Here is a 24,012-nt window from a genome sequence, read left to right as displayed (position 1 = left end):
ATTGTAAATAAAGTACATATCCAGGAACATATATATATATATATATATATATGTATATATATTATGTCATCATAACTGTAGACTCAGAAATCTGGCTTGTGGCTGGAAAGCAGGGCTAATGTAGTTTCTATTTGTGCATGTTCAGTTAGTCACATGGAAAGTAGGACAGTGGAGAACTTTGGGTAGGGTGTAATGCATTGCATCAAGAACATTCAGAATGAAAAGTCATGTGGTTGTTGATAGAGTGAGAACAATTCAACAAGGAAAGACTTACAGTATTTCAGAAGTAAGTACCTGTTTGGAATTAATTTTATTTCTTAAAATGTTAGAATTACTATAAATGAAATTGCAATATAATCAATTGAGAAATCTTTTGCTATTATGTATAATAGCAGGTAAATATTATTTAATATTTGCAATAGTTTACCCTTATAACTACATTTAAAGAATTCAATATTTTATGATGCCTGCATTTTTTTGATATTAGAAATGTTCACTTGTTAATCAATTAAAATAATTACTGTAATTGAAATAATTTTCTTATTGTCTCTTCTTACATTAAAATTTAGTATAGAGTTGACATCGGATGCCCGTATGGTGAACAAGGAGCTATTTTGTTTACGTTGCCATGACAACATGGGAATACCCATATGTGGAGCCTGTCATCGACCAATAGAAGAACGAGTTGTACATGCTTTGGGAAAACAATGGCATATTGAAGTATGTTGGTGATAATTTTAGTAGTGAAATTTTAATTTCCTTTTATCTTTCAGTATTTATCGTGAGAACACCATCAAAACGTCCATCTAACACTTTGTGTCATTTCTAACTTGTTGGGTAATATTCTAATTTTACTTAATACAACATGGTATTTGCATACAATATGTTAACTGTGTATGTTAAAGATGTTTTCAATGAGCCTTATATTGAATTATGAGTGTTTTAATGTTGAAATGTTGAATTTAAAGTTGTTAAATTAGGACTGATTTATGAACAAATTATTTTATTGTAACGTTACAAAGTAAATGTTATGAGAATAATTATTCACTTATATGTACATGTTCAAACTAAGGATCATACCCAATAAATATATATTCTAATAGTAATGTTTCCCGACAGATGGAATATTCAATTAATTGTTGTTAAAAAGATTAAAATGTTATGGTTAAGGTGATTTCTGTAGTCTAAGTATACCTGTTTTTAAATATTTACTAGTATGCTAAAGTTTGGTTTGGTTTTGAATTTCGTGCAAAGCTACTTGAGTTGTATCTGTGCTAGCTGTCCCTAATTTAACAATGATAGTCAAGAGGGAAGGCAGCTAGTCAGCACCACCCATTGTCAATTCTTGGATTACTCTTTTACCAAAAAATAGTGAGAATTACCACCATATTATAATGCCCCCACAGCTGAAAGGGCAAGCATGTTCGGTGACAGGGATTTGAACTCACATTCAGATTGTGAGTCGAGTGCCTTAACCACCAGGCAATAGGCTTAACCAATGTCACTTTACAATTTGGCCAAAGTTAAGTTATATTAGACTTTTCAATCTCCTATAGTTTCCTCTGAGCCAAAAACCAGATTTTTACACTTACTGGTTTTTATCTATGTATATTAAATTCATTTTAGCATATAAACATATGATAAATGTTATAGTGTCCATATCTGAAAATAGTGGTTGGCTCTGTGCCACAAACTGATCATTAAGCCTTAGTAGCAGAACATTACAATCAAACTTTTCTGATTATAGTTAACATTTAATTTGTTTAATATTCTATGTTTACTTTTTTATGTGAAAATTGTACTTATTTATTTCATAAAGTGAAAAGAATATACATTAAATATTAAAAATTAAGTCCATGAAATGATCCTAAGGCTCAAGCACTTTTGAAGAGTGATCCATATGTTTCATCAGTAGCATGAAAGATGAAAATTAAAGTATGTAATGGAAATTTAAGATTTATTCATAACATGAAAAGTTAGTTAACATGGTGGGAAAAACTGATTAATCATTGAATGGGTGTGTAGTGTGACAAGAAAAAGGTACAAGAAATAAGCCAAGTAAAACAAGATGTTGAAGAACATGAAGTAGTGTTGACTGAAAGAAATTACAATAACCAAGATCAAGATACCAAACTGGATTATAACAATAAAATGGAAACAGTAATCATAATATTTCAAGTTCAGAGTAAACATAGTACATGTCTTTAACTCCTTAAACCAAAGTAGGTGCTTCCAGCATCTGGCCGAAAATCCCAATTTAACCATTGGATGGTGAAAGCGTCTGATAACATTTATGTCTCTTTGGCTGAAAAACTAATCCAAAACATGTTATTATTTACCTTTTGTAAACAGACTGGACATTTTCTAAGGTATGGTGATAATTAGGACATCATGAAAATAATTCTGGCAGAATGCTAAAATACATTATGGGTTTAAAGAGTTAAGCTCACAAAACTGAAATGAATTTTATAGTAGAATGATAGTTTTTAAAATATGATAATCAATACTGTTTCTTAAAAGTTATATAGTAAGTACTTTCATAAAATATTTTGAAGTCTTAAGAACAATTAATAGTTGGGTTATTTATAGAAAATTATTATTTCGTCTATATTTTATAGTAAAAAAATTTCAATGAGAATATCTTTTAAACTTGGTTAAGAAAAGATGCATTATCATAGTAAGAAAAATATTTTAACAGATGTAGTTAAATTGTGCTATTAGATAGCAATACATCATTTCTGGGACTATAAAAGTGTGATGTCTCTTTTTTTTTCTGTTTGTTTCAAAGGTATTTATAAAGGTGAATATTTATAAAAAATATCTGTAGGTCTAATAACTCCAGCTAGAAATTCTATGGTAGGTCGTATGTTGCATTTGTTAAACAACAATTTCAACAATGTTTCAAATTATACATGTACTTCAAGTTCTTGTGATAGATGAATACCCTTTCTTATGTTAAAATAAGGTGAACTAGCTAAGGGTAGTAGTATTTGAGGACATTTTTAGCACAGTTTTATATCTCTGTTTGAGTAGTATAGCTTCCAAACTATTAGAGTGAAAGATATACAAAATTGCCACTATTAAAGTTATTATGCTGCTTTTTGTCAAATGTAGAGTATAAACATTCTAACATATTGTTACGTCTCTGTATGCTTGTTTGTTAATTTTTCTACGATAAAAGTCCTTTCTTAAATAAAACTTGTTTATTCTTCCTCAATACAACTTTGTAATACACTTAATTTTCACAGTTACACACACTATAGTTCACAACAATTCACTCACTTTCTACCGCGCTTGTTTCAATTGTCCGTCTTCGCTTGTCAGCAATTATAGTTCCGATCTCTGTATCAGCTATCTTCGGTTCCTGCCGACCGTAACCGCTGTCCTTGGTTCCACACTCTCTCTCTTTCTCTCTGCCCTTTTTTCGTCTCTCTATCTAGCACACTTATATACGATAATACCACCTGTTCTAGAACTTTCTAGGCACTCAACATGTGCTACCAGCATCACTTGACTTCCGCTGTCGTAACACACTAACGTTTATTGCGATTCTTCTAGAATACTCGTCGCGTGACCCCCGCTGTCGTAACACACTAACGTTTATTGCGATTCTTCTAGAATACTCGTCGCGTGACCCCCGCTGTCGTAACAATATCTTCCAAAGTTATCAATAGCTGTTTTAAACTGTGAAATAATTGGTGCTTGTTTCAAAGATTATTTCTCAAACTTAATGCTCAATGAATATATTATTTTAAAACCTTTGTAACTTTATTCTTGGAAATCAGAAGCTTTATTAGTGTATGACAAATTAAGGATATTAATAAATTTCGTTAAATATCACTATTGATACAAAACAGCCTTTGATAATTGCAAAGAAATAAAGGAAAAATAGTGAGAAAAGTGTTTATTATTAACTGGTATTAGACAAGATATCATAATAAATTTGTACTGACTATAGATTGATATTAAATACAATTTTGTAAATTCTGGGAGCAAAAAAAACTATTTTTATTCATTGTTTAGCTTATTAATTGGTGAAGTTAAAGAATTATATTAATAGCAAGCTATAAAAATTTTCGAATTATATTTGTTAACCAATTATTTCCCTGCTTTATTGCTCTCTAAATCCATTTGGTGTGTGTGGGCTGTTTGTATGTTGACATATTTCTCAATAATCTTATATTCTACAGTTACTATAACTTACTAGATAAATTCTGGCCATTATTAAATGCTATTTACACATTTTTTTTTAAGTGAAATGAAATGAAACAAAAGTTATGTGTATTGCCTAAACTAAATGTGTGTGTGTATGTATATACATGTACATGCTTTGGACAACAATGCCAAAATTTTGAAAAGATTTTCAATACCATGGCTGATTAAAGAAAAATACATTGAAAAGTGTTAGTGATACATCACAAGATTTAATTGTTAACTGTTTTGAGTCAGTATTATACCAAGAACAGTATGTTAAGTGAACTTCTAGTGATACATTCTTGCCATTCTTGATCATAAGATCAACTTATTTTGCATAATCTTCATCACTTTTTAATGGTAAAAAAATCAGTAAGGTATTTTAAGGTATTAAAAAGCATAATTATAGTCTTTTCTCTGATTTTTAGCATTTTGTATGTGCCAAGTGTGAGAAACCCTTTCTAGGACACCGTCACTATGAAAAAAGAGGAGTTGCGTATTGTGAAACTCATTACCATCAACTGTTTGGAAATCTTTGTTCTTTTTGCAATAGTGTAATAGTTGGAGATTGTAAGTAAAGTTTGTATTGCATATTTTTTAAGAAAACTATTTTATGTACTTTTGGCATTAATATAGATCCCTGTAAATATGAAAAAAGCAAAACACATTTTCCTCTGGATAAATTACATAGTCAACAAAATTAAACAAAAATGAAACTTTTCTTGTTACGATGGTAAAAGAAACAGAGAGAATATAGCTAATTTTTAGGTAATGATTGTACTGTTTAGAAATTATCATGTTACAGTGTTTGTAATATATACGATGAAGCATCACATTGTGGTATGTGTTAGAAAATGTCTGTGATTAATATAACATAGTTATGATTATTTGTTTTGGATAAATATTATAATTAATATCCTGTTGTTAAACGTTATATTGTTATGTGCTTTGATTGTACTGAATTATAGGAATAAAATTAACATAGACTACAGTTTCATATTCACATGTATATTTATCTTAGAGCTTTTGAATTCTTGTTTTAAACTTTTTTACATTCAGGATGTATACAGAATATTTTTGCCTTGAGAAAATTTTAACTTAATGATTGTATTCTTATAGATTCATGTGCTCTTATTGAAAGTTTAAACTTAATGATTGTATTCTTATAGATTCATGTGCTCTTATTGAAAGTTTAAACTTAATGATTGTAGTCTTACAGATTCATATGCTCCTAGGGAAAGTTTAAACTTAATGTTTGTATTCTTATAGATACATGTATTTCTAGGAAAAATATAAACCTAATGCTTGCATTCTTATAGATACATGTATGTGCACCTAGGGATATAATAAAATCAATGTTTGCATTTTTATAGATTCATGTGCTGCTATCAAAAGTTTAAACTTAAGGTTTTTATTTTTATCGATTGGTTTTCAATTTATTATTATTATGATAAAAATATTTAACTTTTTTGTCAAGCTGTGTATGAAACGTTTAACACAAATTTGTAGTTAACACAGGTATCTATCAGTAAACATTGTGAATTTTATCAAGGTATTTCTTCTTTTATAATTTGGGCAAAAATTCTTTAACATGTAAAATATGTCATAATTTTCACGAAAGCTTAACCTAGCAGTGCATTTCCAATTGAGTGAATAAGGTGTAGCACTATTCTGATCAGTTTGTTATTTTCTGTTCTGTATTTAGCAATAAAAATTTTCCAAAAAGCCTGGTGTGTTAACCACTTTTCATGTTCAGGTTGTGACAGGAAGTTCCCTAGCAAGTAGGTATTCTTTGTTCTCTTATTGTAGATTTTGTTTGTAATTTTCTTGAAGAAATTGTTATCCACATACAAAGAGCCAAAAAAAATTTATTTTTGAGATAAAAAGTAAGAAAAGAAATTTCTTATATATATCATCTACATTTGTCTGAAAAAGTTTCAACTAATGAGTTTTGACATTTGTATTATGAAATGTAAAATGTTTGATATATTTTACTTTTGATTGAAAAGAAATATCAAAAATATTGGAAATCAGTTTGTTGAATGTACTTTTTATTACTTTATCTGATTTAGTTTCAAAATTCAGCTTTTTTATTTATTACAGTCAAAACAATTATTACACATTACAAGTTATAATAATGTAAGTTTATTTGCATTCAGAGTTTTTATTTTTGTGTTAAATATTATTCATCTTAATGAAGTCATGTTTGTAATCAGTAGTATAAACACAAATTTTCTGTGTTTTTCTTTGTTGTAGTTCAACTGCAGCATTGAAACCATATTCTGTTAATAACTTATATTTCTGATACAATATTTTATCTCCTCTCACAAATGGCTTTTCTCGACTTATACTGTCCCATATACGTGGAAATTTCACTCGCCACTAACCTTGATACTCCCACCTTCCCTCACATGTATTCATGTGAGACATCTGCATGTAGCAACCCTCCACCAACAGGATTGCACAAGTCATTAGCACCCTCTCTTCCATACAGACTGTAATCACTTATCGAATAGCAGTCCTACTGTTAGGACATGTTTTTGCTGGAGCTTTCCTACTGATTGTATCTTTATTATACATCACATCGATTAATCGTGATTTTGTTTTTTCTACACTAGTTCATTATATTTTTCACTCATGTTTTGAGTGTTATTCTAAACACATATTTCTTTTCCATTTTTTCAAATCTTTTTTTTTTTTCAACTTTTGACTTGCACTTGGAGCTTCATATGGTGTCAGGGCAAGCTTTTTCTGCTGAGGAAGTAACAGCTCTGTCCAAAGGCAGTTGGTTACCATTATGCAGTCTTCTGGGTTGTTGGATGATTGTTCTCTATTATTCTCCATGTGAAATTATGCCTGAACACGTGGATGTGAATTAAGACAGCCTGTTCTCTCCTCTTGCCTGTGCCTCACTGTTGTGTTTCATTTCAGGGAAGATGTCCAGGCTTTCTTCTCCATTTGTCGACTTAATATTTCAGGTATGATGTATTTTATCTTTGGTTCCTGTTTCCTTTGATTCCTCACCTGCCCTTCTCAGTGTCTCACTAATGGGCTAGTATCTAATGTTTCAACTCCCTCATTGGATTTTGGAGCTCATGCGGGTTGTTTTCAATACCATTTTCATTTGGGGGTTGGTATGCCGTGACCCCACATACTTTGGCATAGCACCATTCTGCCTTTCCATCCCTAGCTTGTCCTTTTGGGGTTTTAGACCCCTATACTTTGGTGATTTTTTTCCAGCCTTCCTTTTCCTGTTTTTCGTCATGGTATGCCTCTTCTCATCTGCCCTTTCCTTGCTAACATGGCTCCTCTGTTGTTGGGGCCTTTTTGGGGTCAGACCATGTTTTTTTCGCAGGTTTTTTTTGCCTCTTTTCTCATTGTGTGTTTGTGCATGGCTTCTTTTCTGTGCCAAGAGGTTTTTGGGGGCGTTCCCAACTCTTTGTTACCCTGAGTTGCCATTGTTGTATATCTTCCCTTCCTCATCGGTCTCCTGTTTGTCCCAACCACTTCCTGAACATGTTACTGTGTCTTGCCCTCCTCCTTCCTCTCCTTTCAGGTTCCAGCCTCTTGTATTTCTGTGGTTCACTGTCAGTAATTGTGACACCCTATAGGGGAACTGAGAGTCTTGGAGACTACTAGTAGGTTTGGGTCCTGTGGGGATCAGGCCATTCTGCTTTGCCCACTTCTGGTGGTCCTTCAACATGGACAATTGGTTGTTCAGGTTATTTTATAAACAATGGGATTTCACTACTAGTCTATGGAAGACTACAGCAGATGGTTTGGTGGTCTCCCTTTACCTTCTCATCTCCCATACATCCTGCCTTCACTTTCGTTTAGTCCATTGGGGTTGTATTTTTTTGTTGCGGACTCACCTCAGCTCCCGATGTTTTTTGTCAGGAGGTCTGTGCATTTGCATGTCTTCATCCTTCCTAGGACCTTGTTTTTCACCATTACAAAAATGACTGGCTACTTCTAGCTCCCTTGCAGACCATCTCAGCCCTTCATACTCAATTTCTTCTAAGAGAAGCTGCGTGGGTTGGTTGGTGGGGATGGAGATATCTTACCTCACCACACGCAATACCTCACTTATCATGGAGTATTGTTAAATTCCCTCATCAGTTGGACCCAACCTTCTCCCTTTACTTTCAGAGTTATGGAGCTACTGGTTATCAACCTATCCTCCCCTCCTTTTCTCACTGCTCCAGAGATTCTGTCTCTTTTGTTTGTGGGTTATGGAGCTACTGGTTCTCAATCTATCCTTCCCTCCTTCTCCCACTGCTCTAGAGATTCTATCTCTTTTGGCAATGTGGGCTTCTCTGGAAGCCGTCGTCCCTCTTGGTCATGCTCAAATGTGTCGCCTTTAGTGGGCTTTGATGGACTGATGCAGACTCGTTTGGAATCCCTTGGATGTCCCTCTCCTCCTTTCTTTCAGACCATCTTCACCTGTTAGTTGGATAAAGACAACACCACTGTTGGTGTTTCTCTTCTTCCTCTCTGATTGAAATCACCTTTGTACAGATGCTTCTCTTTCCAGTTGGGGTGCTTATCTGGATGCTTGGGAGGTTTTGGGGCAATGGACTCTCTCAGAGTCCTCTCTTCATATCAATGTCTTGAAGCTCCTCACCATTCATCAGGTTTTGGTTCATTTCCTTTATACCTTTAGGGATGATTGGTGATGGTGCATTATGACAACTCGACAGTGGTCTTGTACATCTTCAGACAAGGGCACACTCGATAAAGAGATCTCTGTTTTTATGTTGGACCTTCTGTATTGAGCCCACAGCCATCAAATTCTGGGTGTGCTGAATCTTTTTTGTGGATCGTTTATCGTGTCCCAACAGGATTCTCCCTACAGAGTGGTCACTGGGCCTAGAGGTGTTTTAGGGCTATGCACCAAGTGAGGGGTTCCATTCATCTCAATTCTCAGCTCCAAAGGGTTTGGTCTCCTGTTTCACATCCTTTAACTGAAGCACTGAATACTGTCAGTCAAGATTGGCTGGGTTTATACCTGCATGCTTACCCTTCCCTTCATCTGGTTTTCTGGATCCTTTTTGTCATCCAGACCACTCTGTGTCAAGTTCTGGCTCCATATTGGCTGGCTCAGCCATGATTTTCCCTTCTGCACTGACTATTGGTGTCACCTCCCCTTTCCCCCACCCCTTCATCAGCCCCAGTCCGATGTGAGTCATCCATCCATTCCCACACTCAGACGTCATGCATGGCTTTTGCAGTATGTGTGGCATCCTTGAATTCCCATTCTGTATGTCCTTCCTCCATGGCAATGTACTAAGAAAAGTGGTTCATGTACTGTCGTTGGTCCATATGTCATGGTTATCCAAGATCCCATCTGACCCTTCCCCACATTCTTTTCTGTCTAGCCTGGATAGTTAACAGGGGCATTTGGGTCTTCTCTGTTATGGGCTATTATGCAACTTTGTTGGCCATATTTCATTTTACATGTTATGCCTGTGTCTTCAGTTCAACAGTCCTACCCCTTTTGTTCCATTTTCTCTGCATCACCCACCCTCCATGCCCTGCCTCTCTCCCAGATTGTAACCTCAATATCATCCTTCATGCCCTTACCCTTCCTCCTTTTGAACCCTTTCAACATGTTCTTTATATCACCTCTCCTTGAAAACCTCTTTAATGCCTCTTGTTGGCATGCCAACATCATCATTTGGATGTGTCTGCTATTGATGTCCACTGCACCTTGTTTCACAGTTCCTGTGTGGTCCTTTTGCATGATAATTTTTTTTCTGCCCAAAACTTCATCCGCTTGGAAGGATGGTTCTGCCTTCACACCTATCTCCCTTCCATGTCACACCTTTATGACTGTTCCGATCCTGATCACCTCCTATGTCAGGTCAGGGCTCTCTGCTGTTACATGGCATGCAATGATTCCTTCCGTGGTTTTCTCATTATCCTTATGGGTTGGATTCCCCAGTTGATTCACCTGGCTCATTCTTTTGTTTCACCTGATAATTGTTTTCTTTTCTTTATATCTTCCCATCATACTTATCACCTTCCCATATCCCTGGCTGCTCATTTCTAACATCTGTTGGAGGATGTCATTAGTGTTGGTATATGTACCACTCTCCATATTTTTACTGCTCTTTATCTTCACTACGTAGCTGTTTCTTCTTGTATGGGGTTTCATCTTCTTTCCATCACAATTTTGCACTCAACAATGTTTCTTTGAGTGGGTAAGTCCTTTTTCTTCAATTTCTTTTTTTGCAGAATCTTTCTCTCATAGTTGGATCTCACTCAGTGGTGAGTGTTGCTTGACCAGGAATACTTATTCTGAAATCCACACTGTATGACCTGTGTGTAATATTGCCCACCATTGAGATGGGGTGGTTCACAAGACCGCTTCTAGGTATGCCTTATGGTATTTTACTTCATAAAGAGGTTTGTCCCAGACTGTACACATATGGATTAATATGAGTAAAGCAGACAGAGATTACTGCTCATCCCAGATGATCCATATCTTGAAGGTCACAAGATCAGGCTGCTTTTCAAAATAAGGTATCATAGTCACCAATTGCACTATCTCTGGTGCAGTGTTCCTCCAGACTCTCCAACATACTGCCCCCCTCCCTTATGGGAATCCTTGCCACTGGGGTAGTAGACTTTGGAGGTTTCCACCTGAGTGTGCTCAATTCCACTCAGTTGCTAGTAGGGCAGTGGTGTTCTGTCAGTGTAGATGTCATCCTACTACAGACCTGATGTACACTTACAAATGCCATCAGGTGTTGGATGATGCATTCTGCCAACATAAAGTTCTCATCTCTGGCTGAAGCACCCTCTTTCCTACCATTATCCAGATGTTGTAATGATCCTCACATGTGTTGCTGGGTGTCCTCCTCCTACCATGGACTGGTTGATACATTCCCATTGCTGCATGGTGATAGATTGGAGATGCACCCCCCACTTTGCTGTCCAACCTCCTACTATCCCCTGGATGCTGGTTCCCAGTCGACATGGTGATGGTCAGGTCTGATGTGCACATACATGATTAAACTGGGGAGATCTCTTTATTGTTTCCCCCCTTATTGCAACACAACAATTTCATGTGGGCAAAGAGTATATCTAGCTCAGAAGTGGTGCGGTCTCCTACAGGGGTGTTGTCTTCCTTTGGGTTTCTAAAAGAGGTTAATTTTCTCATTGGACCCTCCACCAATTCAATGTTGGATTCTAGTTATCTGCGAGAGGAGGTAAGATATCGTTTGAAAATTTACTGGGGCCGTGTATAAATGATAAACTATATTGTGTAATTTCTCTCCTGATTATTAAGATATAAAATCACTTTTTTTGTTAAGTTTCCTGTTTTCTGACTTCTGGATAGGTTTTCTTTGCATTATACAACATTCAAAATTGTTTTATTTTACAGATCAAGAATCTTCGAGTTTGATTTGAAGCCTCTGTGTAAAAAGTGCTTTGAAAAATTTCCTGCAGAATTAAAGAAGCGTCTGAAAAAACAGTATGAACAAAACTTGCATGAAAAGTAAAACAAAACTGAAAGGAATTGTACATGCTCTTCATATTTGTTTTTAATACGAGTTTATTCAAATTAAAGAATAGTGTTTGTTTTCTGCTATGTGGATAAATCTGATTTTACCAATGGTTTGTTATTGTATTTATGAAACTTATTGGTTGGCTGCAAATTTGATTTTAATAATTCAGACTTGACACCAATAATTTTTTAAACCGACATTTCAATTATCATCCAGTTTTTGTTGTTTATGTTTGTGTCTTGCTAATACTTTAGCATGAACTATACTGAAAAAACATTCCTAATATGGAGAATTTTCTGCTTGAGTAGTTCTAGCAAATGAAGAAACATTTTAAATTTATATTGAACTGATTTTTTGACATTTGTGTAGGTGCAATTTATTTGCTTTAATGGTTGATTTAGCTGATAGCTTTTATAACTGCTTAATTAGGTATAGAATGTTTGTGTTTTGTTTAAACAATATTTTTAGGTGCATTTAAAGTTTTGCTTATTTCCAAGTTTCAGTTTTAAAAGTTATTTTTTATTAATCTTATGGTTTCTCAGCAGTATCACAAAGTCTTTTTATTATCTATGAAAATATGGGATATTTCATGAACATTTTAATTGTTTTGCAATTAGAATTTATTTTTATAACTAAGTTTTCTAATTTTTTTAGAGCAGCAGTTTTCAAAATTTTTACTTTACAGACTAGCTGAATTTTTTTTGTCTCGTCATACCACAATTTGTTCTATACACTATGCTGCTGCTTTCTTTCCATAATTATGCAACCTATGGACTACAGATTGAGAACTGCTGTTTTAGAGAATAAAGTGATTTTTTTTTGGGTTTACTGCTTGTAAGACTATCTTATTCTCCATGTTCTACATTCACTTTTTGGGTAATTTTAGGGGTATACGTAAAAATGCTGTTTTAGTAAGTTATTGATTCTTAGTGAAGTGTATGCTGTTTTATCAAAGACCAAATGCATATATATTTTGCTTTGTATTTTTTTAAGTATTACTAACAGTTTTCACTGTATTTGTGCATTATGTAAGTTTTGGAAAATTTTATTGTCAGGGCATTTTTCTTTACTAATTAATGTGAATTTTGTGTTCCAGTTATTTTGAGAATTTGTAAAAAAAAGTGATTGGATTCTACTATATAAATTTGACCTTATGAATAGCTTTTTTCATATTTTTCTTTCATTTTTACTTGTCTTTCATGTAGTGTTATGCTGTTACCAGTGAGGTTTGATTGATATCATCATTTCTTTTTCATAGTCCTTGGTTGTGGAAGAATAGTGTCTAAAAACAAAAATTTTAACAGTTTTCTGTTGCTGGCAGTTGATGAGGAAAATGTATATTTAACCCTTTCAAGGAGAAACTATGTAAAATTTATCATAATATTGTTGATGCTTTAATAAATATAGCAATATGTAATAAGTGTTTTCACTTGATTATATCAATTTATGAATAAAATAAAGAATTAATAATTTGTAAATTGAAACTTTCTTTTCTAAATTCTCATTAGAGTATTTCACTGAATGCAAATTTTCTTAATCATTTTACTGATGATGTTGAGAGAAAGTGGCCATATTAAGCTGACATCTAAAATTTAGAATTTCCTTATCTGTAAACATAAAAAACAAGAAATAATTGTATATGTCAAGGAACTGAAAACTGCATGGCATTTAGAAAAAGAATGTCTAGATATAACTAGGATACCAGACAGGTTTGTTAGCAGATTGGAAGGTGAATATTTAACATTAAGAAATTAACTTAATGATAATAAAATTGGTTGAGAATCTATATATTTATGTTCACTTTTACGGTTTATTTATGTAAATGTCATTTACATAATTAGAAAGCCTATATGATGTGCAAAGTTTTAGCCTTATTTTAGATATTTTTATCAGTTAAGAAATGAAAAATATATGTTACTTCACACAAACATTTTGTAGTTACCTTGCTGCTCAGAGCTTGGTGTAACCTAGTGGTTAGTATGCTGGAATGCAGATCAGGAGGTCAAAGATTTGAGCCATTATGTTGCTGATGAACACATTCTTATCTCTCAGCTGTGGACATTATAACTGTGGTAGTCAATCTTATTTTACTTTCACTCATACGTTTTTATACTTATTGATTAGATAAAAGTAGCCATATAAATGGTGGATACTGCTGACTGGATTCCTCCCTCTGGTAAACAGGACAAAATTAGGTATGGATATGCCTGCACCTTAGAAGTATCTGACCTGATAAAGCCCATACATTATTGGAAATACCAATATCAATCAGTCTTGCTTCTTTCTTTTATTCTTGTGGTTTAAAAATATAAAATTATGAAATTTTTTTTATTGAAAATAGTTTTACACAAATCAGAATGAAACTATGTATATGATATTGTTTATAATAGTCTACAATGAAATACTTGCTTTAAGTTTGGTGATATAGTGTAGCCTAATTTATAGAAATGCAAACAAAAAAAGCTTTTAAACAAGCTTGAATTGCACATTTATTAGTCAGTACATGTAATATTTATTATAAGTTCATACTTTTCCCTTGAAATTGTTTTTCATTTTTCATCCATTTGCAGTAAAATATTTTAAGATATCAAGATAGGATAATATATTCAAAATGTTTAACTCAAATATAATAAAGTAAGTTATAGATTTTAAATATCTTTAAAAAAGAAAACAGTTCCAATCCACTGTGACAGTATCATTAAAAAATTTCAATTTCACTTTCAATTCTAAACTAAATAAAATTTAAAAAGAAACCTAGTAAATATTTTCTTTAACTGAAGTTTAGTACATAATTTTTGTTACTTGTATTATGGTTGTTTATGGAATAGCTGAGAGTTATGAAAGTAAAGGTGCATGGAATATATATCCACTGACATGCAGGATAACAAGTTTTGCCACATTATTTTGTCTATTGTGCAAGTAGTTTTTTTTTCATGTCATTCATTCTGTTGTTAGAAAAAGATGTAGGTAAAAACACAAGTTCCTGAAACTTTCTGAACTGTGGATATCTAGCTAGCACATAAACACAAGCATTTAGATATGCAAGTTTCTAAACCTCAAACTAAAACTATATATGCAAATATACACATCCCTTTAATTCACAAACCCTCAGTAACAAACATATTTGTCTACAGTTAGAACTCACCAAAGTTTGAGTGCTAACTATAGAAAGAATACATAACATAATAAAGATTACAAAAATCTTAAAACTTATATATATATTTATCTGTGTCCCCTTATATGTGACAAACTGCTGGACCTACTTTAACCAAAGATGACATGCACCCTTACCCCTCCCTCTCACAAAATGAAATAGGGAGATTGGCATTTATATTTCACCCCCAGTACTACAGCTAATATATTGTTACATCTCTGGTCATTTGTTAATTTTCCACAGAAATTCTTTCCGAAGAACTTCAGCGATACAAGTCCTTTCTTAAATAAAAATGGTTTATTCTTTCTCATTCCAACTTTGCAGTACACTTAATTTCCACAGTCACTTTAACTTAAGCACACGCTATAATTCACAACGATTCACGCACTTTACTTACGGCTTGACTCGATTATCCGTCTCTATATCTCCCTATCTGCAATTGTTCCTCCACTTTATTTGCCGGCTTATATACTAACGTAGAAGGTGTGTAGAAAAGACTAGAATTGCCATGAAGAGACATGATCCTTCTAGAAACTCATGACGTGTTACCAGTGTCACGTGACTTCCATTGTCGTAACACTCCCCTTCCTTAGTATTGTTACTAATACTACAATAGCCACTTACAATAGTACAATAGCCACTTACATTAAACTAATAGATAATTAACAATAGCTTAATTAAATGTACATAATTTACAAACACAAAATTAAAATTTAACAAAGTCCCTTAATTTTACGGGACGCATCTTCTTCCGTACTGGTCTCCGTCTCATTGGAAAGCATGTTGATGACATAAAAATTACCTGAAAGGTTTTCTGGATGTATTCAATGAAAGTTTTTGAATTGTTGACACAATATTTCTTGGTTATCAATAGTGGGTCGTGTACTTTATGATAACAATAAGAGTATGGCACTGAATATAGATCCGAGATTAAATTATTTGTGAATTTGGGGTATTTCATAAAATGTGGTAGTTTGCTTCTGTTAGTTAGATGGGTTTTAAAGTTTTCTTTCTTGGTAAGTTTATTTCTTATCCTATTTTCTCTATTGTTTTTTTTTTTTTTAGTTTCTGCATGAGCCATTTTGAATGGTGGTTTGTCATAGTCTTTTAAAACAGGTCCCATCTTTTCTGTCTTCTATATACATATATTCAAAGTTATCTAAACAATGAGGGTAATATACATATTTAATAAAGTGAGTAACATGCACATTTAATTTGGCAGATATATCCTGTAGTTTTTTACTTTAGTACATGATACATCATATTCAGCATGTTGAAACATATGGCACTGTCTCTTTAAGCAAACAAAAAAAAAACATATCTAACTATAAGAGACGTGTCTATAACAGACATTTTATTATGGTGTGTTGCTTAATTTATGTCTATTATAAATATATCCCAACTGAAGAGGTAGAACAAGGGGTTCATGATAATGATGTGAATAGAAGAGAAATTATAGATTTCAAACATTAATGGTTTTTCAGTTTTGAAAACTGAGTATGTATCACCATTCGTGGTTGTAATTAGGTGTAAACAAGCAAAAGCAACTTACATTTACTACTATATCCTCTATATGTTTTAAAAATAATTTTCAAAATTGAGCTTTCTGGTTTCTTAACACTATTTATTATAGGATTAAGTTTTTAGTACAAATAACAAGTAACAAGTAATCCAGAGTTCTGGAAAAGCTAACTTTTAAAACTTTTGTAGAAAGTATACTTTAACGACTGTTATTTCTCTATATGTGTATATACATATTCTTAATAAGGACGAATTTAGGTTCTGCCAATTTCTATTAATATAACATTTAAGAAAACAGATTCATGCTATATTTTTTGTTGATTTAAAGTTGTATCATACACTTTATATTATACAAAAACGTAGAACAAGATCATCAGAATAGGAAAATTAACTTGGTGCTTTATATCAATATCAGTAGATTATCTTTCAATTTACCATTGGGTATTTGAAATAGATAATGTTGTCTGATTGTTTGGCGATGTTATCACTCTTTGCCCATCTCAGGCATGATAAGTTTAGAATTAGGATGCTTCCTTGTTCCGTAATATCCATTCATCTGTTGCTGAGTCTATTATGTTGAAGTGTTCGATGTTAGGCTTCTTGCTATAGTCTTTGCTTAGATGTTTGTAAATTCCAGAGTTACTTGAAGGGCTGTTTTGCACATGCTCCTACAGATTGGGACATTGACAACAAACACTAACACCACTGCATCTCAAACTGTGATAAACTTATCATGCCTGAGATGGACAGAGTGAAAACTTTGTCTAACAATCAGACATCAATACTAGTGGGTAGTTTAATTTTGCAGTAATTTTTTCTTAAAGATTTTAATCTGTAACAAATTGTGTTTTAAAGCAGTGTTTTGTATGCTTCTATAGGAACAAATGATCCATGTCTGTTATATTTAATCACTTTTTAGACACTTCTCTTGAGTGTCAGAAAAAACAGTATGTAATAGTAGCTAATTCAAATGGATACAATTTGTCAAGTATTAGCATGTTACCCTGAGTAAATCAGGGATCAAAATATTACATTCCAGCACTGTTGAGGAATTTAACTTTGCTTGAAGAATTTCATCTTTTTAATTGGCTTTGCCAATCGGGAATGCATGGTACATCCATAAAAAAAAAAAAAATTTAATAAAGAAATGCAACTTTACGTGAGGGAATGTAATCTTCCTGATAGCTTAAGGGATCCCTTGAGTGAATGTAATTTTATTTTCATTATTTCTATCCCTGTAAATCTATGTATTGTAAAATTCAAGAAAAACTGAAGACTGTCTAATCAGTTAAATGTGAAGTAGTTTTGAATGATGCAAATTTTTTTCGGCAAATACTAATTTAGTTAGAAAGGTCAACATCTGCAACATGTCTCCACCCATTCACCTCAGAATACAGTAGATCTCAAGAGAGAATGATATTCATAGCAGAGGAAGGGGATATAAACTACTACATATATATACTTCAGAGAGATACACTTAAAGTATCAACTAAAAATCTCTGTGAGAAGGATGTATTGGAGCATATTAAATTTTGATCTTAAAATACATAGGACAGTCAGTGTGTGCATAAATAATTTATTCACAATGACAAAAACTTGTGGTAAATAAGCAAAAGTTAAGGTAACTTGTGTAGCTCTCCACTTTCATAAGTGAAACTTAAAATGATTCAGTTACAATGTGTGTGTGTGTGTGTGTGTGTGTATATATATACACACACATGCATACAGACAACTTATCAGTAGTAAACACACCAAAAATAAATTATTTGTGCCACAAAAGCATGCCTGAGCTCTTCACACAAAGGTAACAGTTAAAATTTACATGTTCAAGATATTTTATTGAGTATTGTAAGAGTATACAAGAGCTGTAGAGAATAAACAAAAACTTTTCTTTTGTCAAAGTAATATGATGAACAGTAGAGAAATGTATGTCTCCACAATAGTTATAGGGTTAATTTGGATAAAGATCAATTTTTTTGTCATGTTTTTACAGGAAGCAAAACATGAAAAACTTTTTTAGCTACCACTGTCATTTTTATTTACACTGGTTGCAAGCATTAGTAATACAAATTATTAGTACTCTTCTATTGACTGTACTGATTTGAGTAAGTATTCGATCCACCAACTGATGCAGAAGTCCTGATCAAACAAAAACACAAAAGTTTTTGCTAATTTTACGATGGGAGAAATAATGTATTATACGAAATGGTGTATTGCAGTTAATGCTATGTATCAGGAGAATTGAGGAGCATTTGATCAATGTGCATAGCAAAATGCAATACAACTTCCAACCCTACAGTTTATTACGATCATTAAATCTTGTTCTCTTCATGAAAGACCATGTCTTTATTTTGGCATTAAATTTGTGTGTGTGTGTGTAGAATAGTTTAAGATTACTTCATAAATATATGCTATAAAAATCATGATTTAGAAAACATGTTTAAATGTTTTATGGAAACCATTTGGTCAAGCAACTGATCACTGTCCTTTTTTTAACATATTTAAGTTAATAATTTACAAAATAAACAATTCTAAAAACGTTGCTTACAAATTTTGTGGGAAGCATAATGGTTATTTTTAAGCAACAAGAATGAAACTTAAATATATTGTATGCCTAAATACTTCCTGTTGTTTCTGATGGCCACGATTAATTATTCTACATGACACGCTGGATACTTTTTTGTTTTCAGCTAAACTGTTAGTTACTTGTTGAAAAATAACACAAACACATATTATAAGTCAACTTTTAGAAATGGCTCCTAGCTCTGCTTTCACTATAGTAGAATGTGTTTCTTTAAGTTCATGAGTCACCTTGAACATTGGTCCATGTCCAGGAATAATGTAATCGGCTATATCCAAAATATGTTCTCGGGACTGCAGCTGAAGTTTAGGATTTTCACTCCCAGCAATCTCTTTCCACAAACTTGGGTCCTTGATGTCTTCCTCACGTTCAAATAAATCCCCTATTAAAGATATGCAGAAATGCATTAGAATAACTCATTGCTCCTTCAGTTTTAATATATTGTGCATATGAAATAAAACCATTGTAGTTTAAAATGTTTATAAAAAGCATAGAAATAGGGAAATTATTGATTCTTCTCGCTTTATTTGTGACTAATATGCAAAACTTTAAAATTTTAAGAGAAAAGCAACATGTGATCCAAGTGCAGTCGATTTTTTAAAAGCTGCTCAACATGTCTAATCTAAATACAAGGTGGTGCAACATTTTCACACATGATTGTTTTTATGTTCTGTACTAGTAATCACCGATAGACATTAAAGATTTGCACATTTTGAGTTTTCATGCAGGTACATGTAGGTATATAGAGATTTTGTTTCCTTTTCAAAAATATTACCAGTACAGTTAATATATAATATAGTATGGTGTTGGCATTAAAATTCCGAAACTTCTTTACAATGACTTTAATAATAATTGCAAAAGTTAAGTATACTTAGGACAAATACAAAGAAACTTAGTCCTATAATATCAGCTATGGCAGGGGATGGAGAACAAGCTGACTAAAAGAGATGTTAGATATCTAAAAATGAATTCCCTGAAAAGTATTTTAATCACATTAACAAGTCATGTACAGATAGTTTGCAAGAAGCACTCTCAAGAATGCTGCAAACATGTGGCCTTTGAAGAAGAGGAGGCAAGAAAGTCCTTAATGAGCAAAGAGACTAGCATTTGCAAAGATATATATATATATATATCTTGGTCTTAATTAAAACAGTGGCACAAAAAGCATTGGACAGATAAGACTAAATTTGAACTGTTTGGTTCCAATGACATGTAAATTTTTGCCAAAAAGTCAATGAGAGATTGGAGAAGTGCCTTGTGCCAAGAATCATGCATGCAAAAAGGGCTGTGATAGATTGAGGTGCAATATCTGCAAATGGTGTTGGCCATCTTCACAAAATTGGTGGAATCGTATAACAGCATATTAATTCATCATGCTATGCCTTCTGAAAAGAAACTGATTGGGCAGAATTTCATACTTCAAGTAGATAATGACCCCTAACACACTTTCATGAAATGTCAAACTTATCTGGCTAGAAAACAAAAACTAAGGTGATCTCAAGTGAAAAGAATGGACATCACAAAGATCAGAACTTAACCCTACAAAAGAAAACATTCATATGTGCCCATGTATTTTCTTAAGTCTCTGATGTAGTTTTATTCAACTTTTCTTGAACTTATGTCCAGGGACTTCCTTTAGTAGAGTTGGTACTTTTGTTAGTCATGGAGTCCAACAAATCACATTAATTGTGTAATAATTATTTATAGTTTTCTGTAAAATTAATTTGCAATTAATTTTAAGGTTATTTCTATAGCAAATCAGTAACTATTTTGTACTAAAATATACTGATTATCAAACCAACCTGCTATAACAACTGTTCCAAGGTGTGTTGATTTGACCATTACACTTACATCTGACAAGGTATGTCCTGGGGTTGGAATTACTTCAAGATTATTAGCTATTTGGTATGGTATGCCCTGAAACAAATTTCATTTCATACATTCTTAACACTTTTAAAAATACATGTTTACAGATTAACAAACTTACAAAGTATTTCTAAGAAACATTTCATATGGCAATTAACCATACAGAAAAGTTGATGGAAAATGTGAAACAACAAGATAATCATACTTGTATCAGTATTTGACATATTTGATATGGAAAAAAACTATAAAATTACAAAGCTATAACACACTGATCTACATTCATGACAGCACATTCTAAGAACCATTACATTTCACCATCTTGTCAAAATAATGCATTTCTTCTGGATAAAAAGCTATAAAGCTTACTACCATTTCTAGTGCATACATTTTATCAAAACCTTCAACAATGGATGATTAGTATCACGTTAGAAATATTATGACTACCTAGACCAAAGCATTCCTTCATGTATAACTTGTATCATTTCAAAACCATGGTTACTACACAAGTTATCGTTTTCCTACACTGAAAATGTATTTCCAATAAATACTTAGCTCCTGTTACAAAATAGCTTTTTTCAAGTCTCTGATGTAGTTTTATTAAACTTTTTTTGAAGTTATGTAACTAGCCTTCCACCTCCCACTTCTGCATATCCACATGCAGAAGTGGATATTAGATCATGCAGCAGCTCTCCACCAATAGGAGCACAACACCACTCTTATCATAACCAGCACTCTTTTCACATCTGCACTCATTAGTCAAGAAAAGTTATTTTGTGAGAAGAATTAAGATATCATATCAGAAATAGTGTATACAGCACTAATGAAGTAGACCCAAAGGTAAGTGGCTAGCACATCATCCTTTCTATCAAGACTCATTTATCAAATTCCAGCTACTAACACCATGGAAACAGTCCTTCTTAGGACTTCCCCAAAGATGACGGCAGCTTAGTAGTTGAAACAAAGAATAACATACAGCTATTAATTAGGACTGAACAATGAAAAAAATATTAGCAGCTAATTAATAATAAAAATTAAGTGGCTACTAACTACAACACTTAATATCCAATCAATACAATGTTACTATATGTGAACAACATTTTATCAGTTTCAATGTGGCTTTTGTGTAAACTTTTTTGCAGCTAATGACTATTCTCATTTCTTGCAGGAATATTCCTACCTCTTTTAAAATTGCATTTGAAACTTTGATGCATTAAAAAGACAAACTGAGAATTTGGTTAGAAAATAGCAATAATTTTGTCAAATCTATAAATACACACACACACACACACAGATGACAGTTTTTCAAAATCTATTTCTTTCATTTACTTATATCTTTTCATTTTCTTATTTTTCATTAAATAATCAGAATTTTGAAACATAGAATTAGGAAGGTCATTTTACTGGTAACGTTAGTCATGATGTTATTATTCTTGTTTTTGCAGATCCTTTGGCACAACATGCCTGTGAGTGAAGTAAGTGAGGTGTCTAATAAAAAAAAAGTTATTTGTGACATATAATCCCAATGTCACAGATATATGATGACTGAAATTTTTCTTCCATTTCAAAAGTCAATTTCATTCAAATTTTACAAACTGAAAATTTTACAATAAAAATTGATAAACATGGAGGTTTTTGGCATTGAGAATGGGGAAGATGTTTGGCTCAAAAACTCCCTGCCTTAAGGCATGTTTATATAACTGAGGTGAAGCTCGAGGAAAGTTTTTGTATTCTGAATTACAAAGTAATTATATTGTCACATTTTATATGGTAGTTTTCTTGTCGCAAATGCCTGTATTTTGAATTACAAAGTGATTATTTCATGCATGTTTTCTGTATTAGATATTTAAGAGAGAAAAACTATATACGTCGGTAAACTAAATGCATTTTCTGCAGTTAAAGCTGATTTGTATTTACTTATACTGAAGGTATGTTTAAGCTATCTTTATAGAAAGTTAAAACATGTTTCAGAAATAAAAAATTATTTAATTTTTTTCTCTATTTAGTCTGGCAGACAAAGTACTAATATACTTATAAAACAGTTTGTCTGTCTGGTGTCTTGTGATGTCAATGAAATAAATGCTGTGCTACATGAGGGTACATTTGCTAGCAATATATAATTTATGAATATTATCTGTAACAACATTGAGTAGTATCCTAAACTCATTTCATATGTCACAAATTTGGCAGTCGATGGGATAACTATTATACTTTAACGAATATACATTGGTACATCTTTTTTCTAGGCTCATTTTAAATTGGAGTTTGTTTCAACCTGAAAAAATACTGCATTTCTACACTTGCATGCCTAATAATCAATAAAAGTGTTACTATGTTTTATAATGGAAAAATAGATGTAAAATATTTGTCTTACAAACAAAGTTAAGTACCAAAATGTATGCAGTTTACCTTAATGCATACTGTTACGTATCTGCTTGTTTGTTAGTTTCCGGTATAAATTCTTTCCAGGGAACTTCAGCGATAAAAGTCCTTTCTTAATTAAAACTAGTTTATTCTTTCTCGATATAACTTTGTAATACACAGAATTTCCACAGTCACTTTAAACTTAACAACATTTATAACACATGCTATAAATCACAGTGATTCACACACTATACTTATGGTGCCTACTGGTTGCTTGACTCAATTATCTCTATCTTCAATCTATCTACATATCTATCTATTGCTGGCTTTATTTGCCAGGCTTATATACTAAAAAAGAGGGTGCCTGGCAAACACTCGGATATTCACGGAGTCCCTCGATAATTCATGATCCTTCGAGAAACTCCAACACGCATGCTTCCAGCTTTGCATGACTTTCGCTGTCCTAACACTGCCCCTTCCTTAGTATTGTTCGTCCCGAACAATAGCCACTTACATTAAAACAATAGATAATTAACAATAATTTAATTAAATGTACAGAATTTACAAACACAAAATTAAAATACAACAAAGTCTCTTAATTTTACAGGACGTTTCTTCTTCCGTACTTGTCTCCGTTTCATTGGCTTCTGCTTCACGTTGGGTTCATCTACTCCATCAGGAAATGTCCCATTATTGGTAGCAGTTACCTCAGTGGTTAGTAACTTCATTAACGGCTTCACTGTTTTCCTTCTCAAAACCGAATAGAGTTTCTTCTTCGACAGTGGCTTTTTCAGGTGACACGTCTTCAGCAGCGTCATTTC

The 24,012-nt window shown here is 32.8% G+C and overlaps 2 protein-coding genes across 6 annotated transcripts in view; one reads left to right on the top strand and one right to left on the bottom strand.

The window, feature by feature from the left end:
• Positions 1–13,148, top strand: part of LOC106458198 (LIM and senescent cell antigen-like-containing domain protein 1) — a 71,762-nt gene extending 58,614 nt beyond the window's left edge. For both annotated transcript variants that reach the window (XM_022384531.1, XM_013917675.2), the window contains exons 7-10: positions 570–720; positions 4,623–4,764; positions 5,900–5,975; positions 11,585–13,148. In XM_022384531.1, coding sequence (XP_022240239.1) covers positions 570–720; positions 4,623–4,764; positions 5,900–5,975; positions 11,585–11,702 — 487 coding nt within the window. In that variant the 3' untranslated portion in view covers positions 11,703–13,148. The remainder of the gene's footprint in view (positions 1–569; positions 721–4,622; positions 4,765–5,899; positions 5,976–11,584) is intronic.
• Positions 13,149–17,607: 4,459 nt separating this feature from the next.
• Positions 17,608–24,012, bottom strand: part of LOC106458247 (metallo-beta-lactamase domain-containing protein 1-like) — a 31,654-nt gene continuing 25,249 nt past the window's right edge. For all 4 annotated transcript variants that reach the window (XM_022384524.1, XM_022384506.1, XM_013917730.2 and 1 more), the window contains 2 exons: positions 20,767–20,881; positions 17,608–19,346 (listed from right to left, as the gene is read on the bottom strand). In XM_022384524.1, coding sequence (XP_022240232.1) covers positions 19,123–19,346; positions 20,767–20,881 — 339 coding nt within the window. In that variant the 3' untranslated portion in view covers positions 17,608–19,122. The remainder of the gene's footprint in view (positions 19,347–20,766; positions 20,882–24,012) is intronic.

The sequence above is a fragment of the Limulus polyphemus genome, unplaced genomic scaffold, assembly GCF_000517525.1.
Source record: "Limulus polyphemus unplaced genomic scaffold, Limulus_polyphemus-2.1.2 Scaffold21, whole genome shotgun sequence".
Lineage (NCBI taxonomy): Eukaryota > Metazoa > Arthropoda > Merostomata > Xiphosura > Limulidae > Limulus > Limulus polyphemus.
Note: the sequence above shows the minus strand (reverse complement) of the source record. Positions and strands in the feature narration are given on the sequence as shown.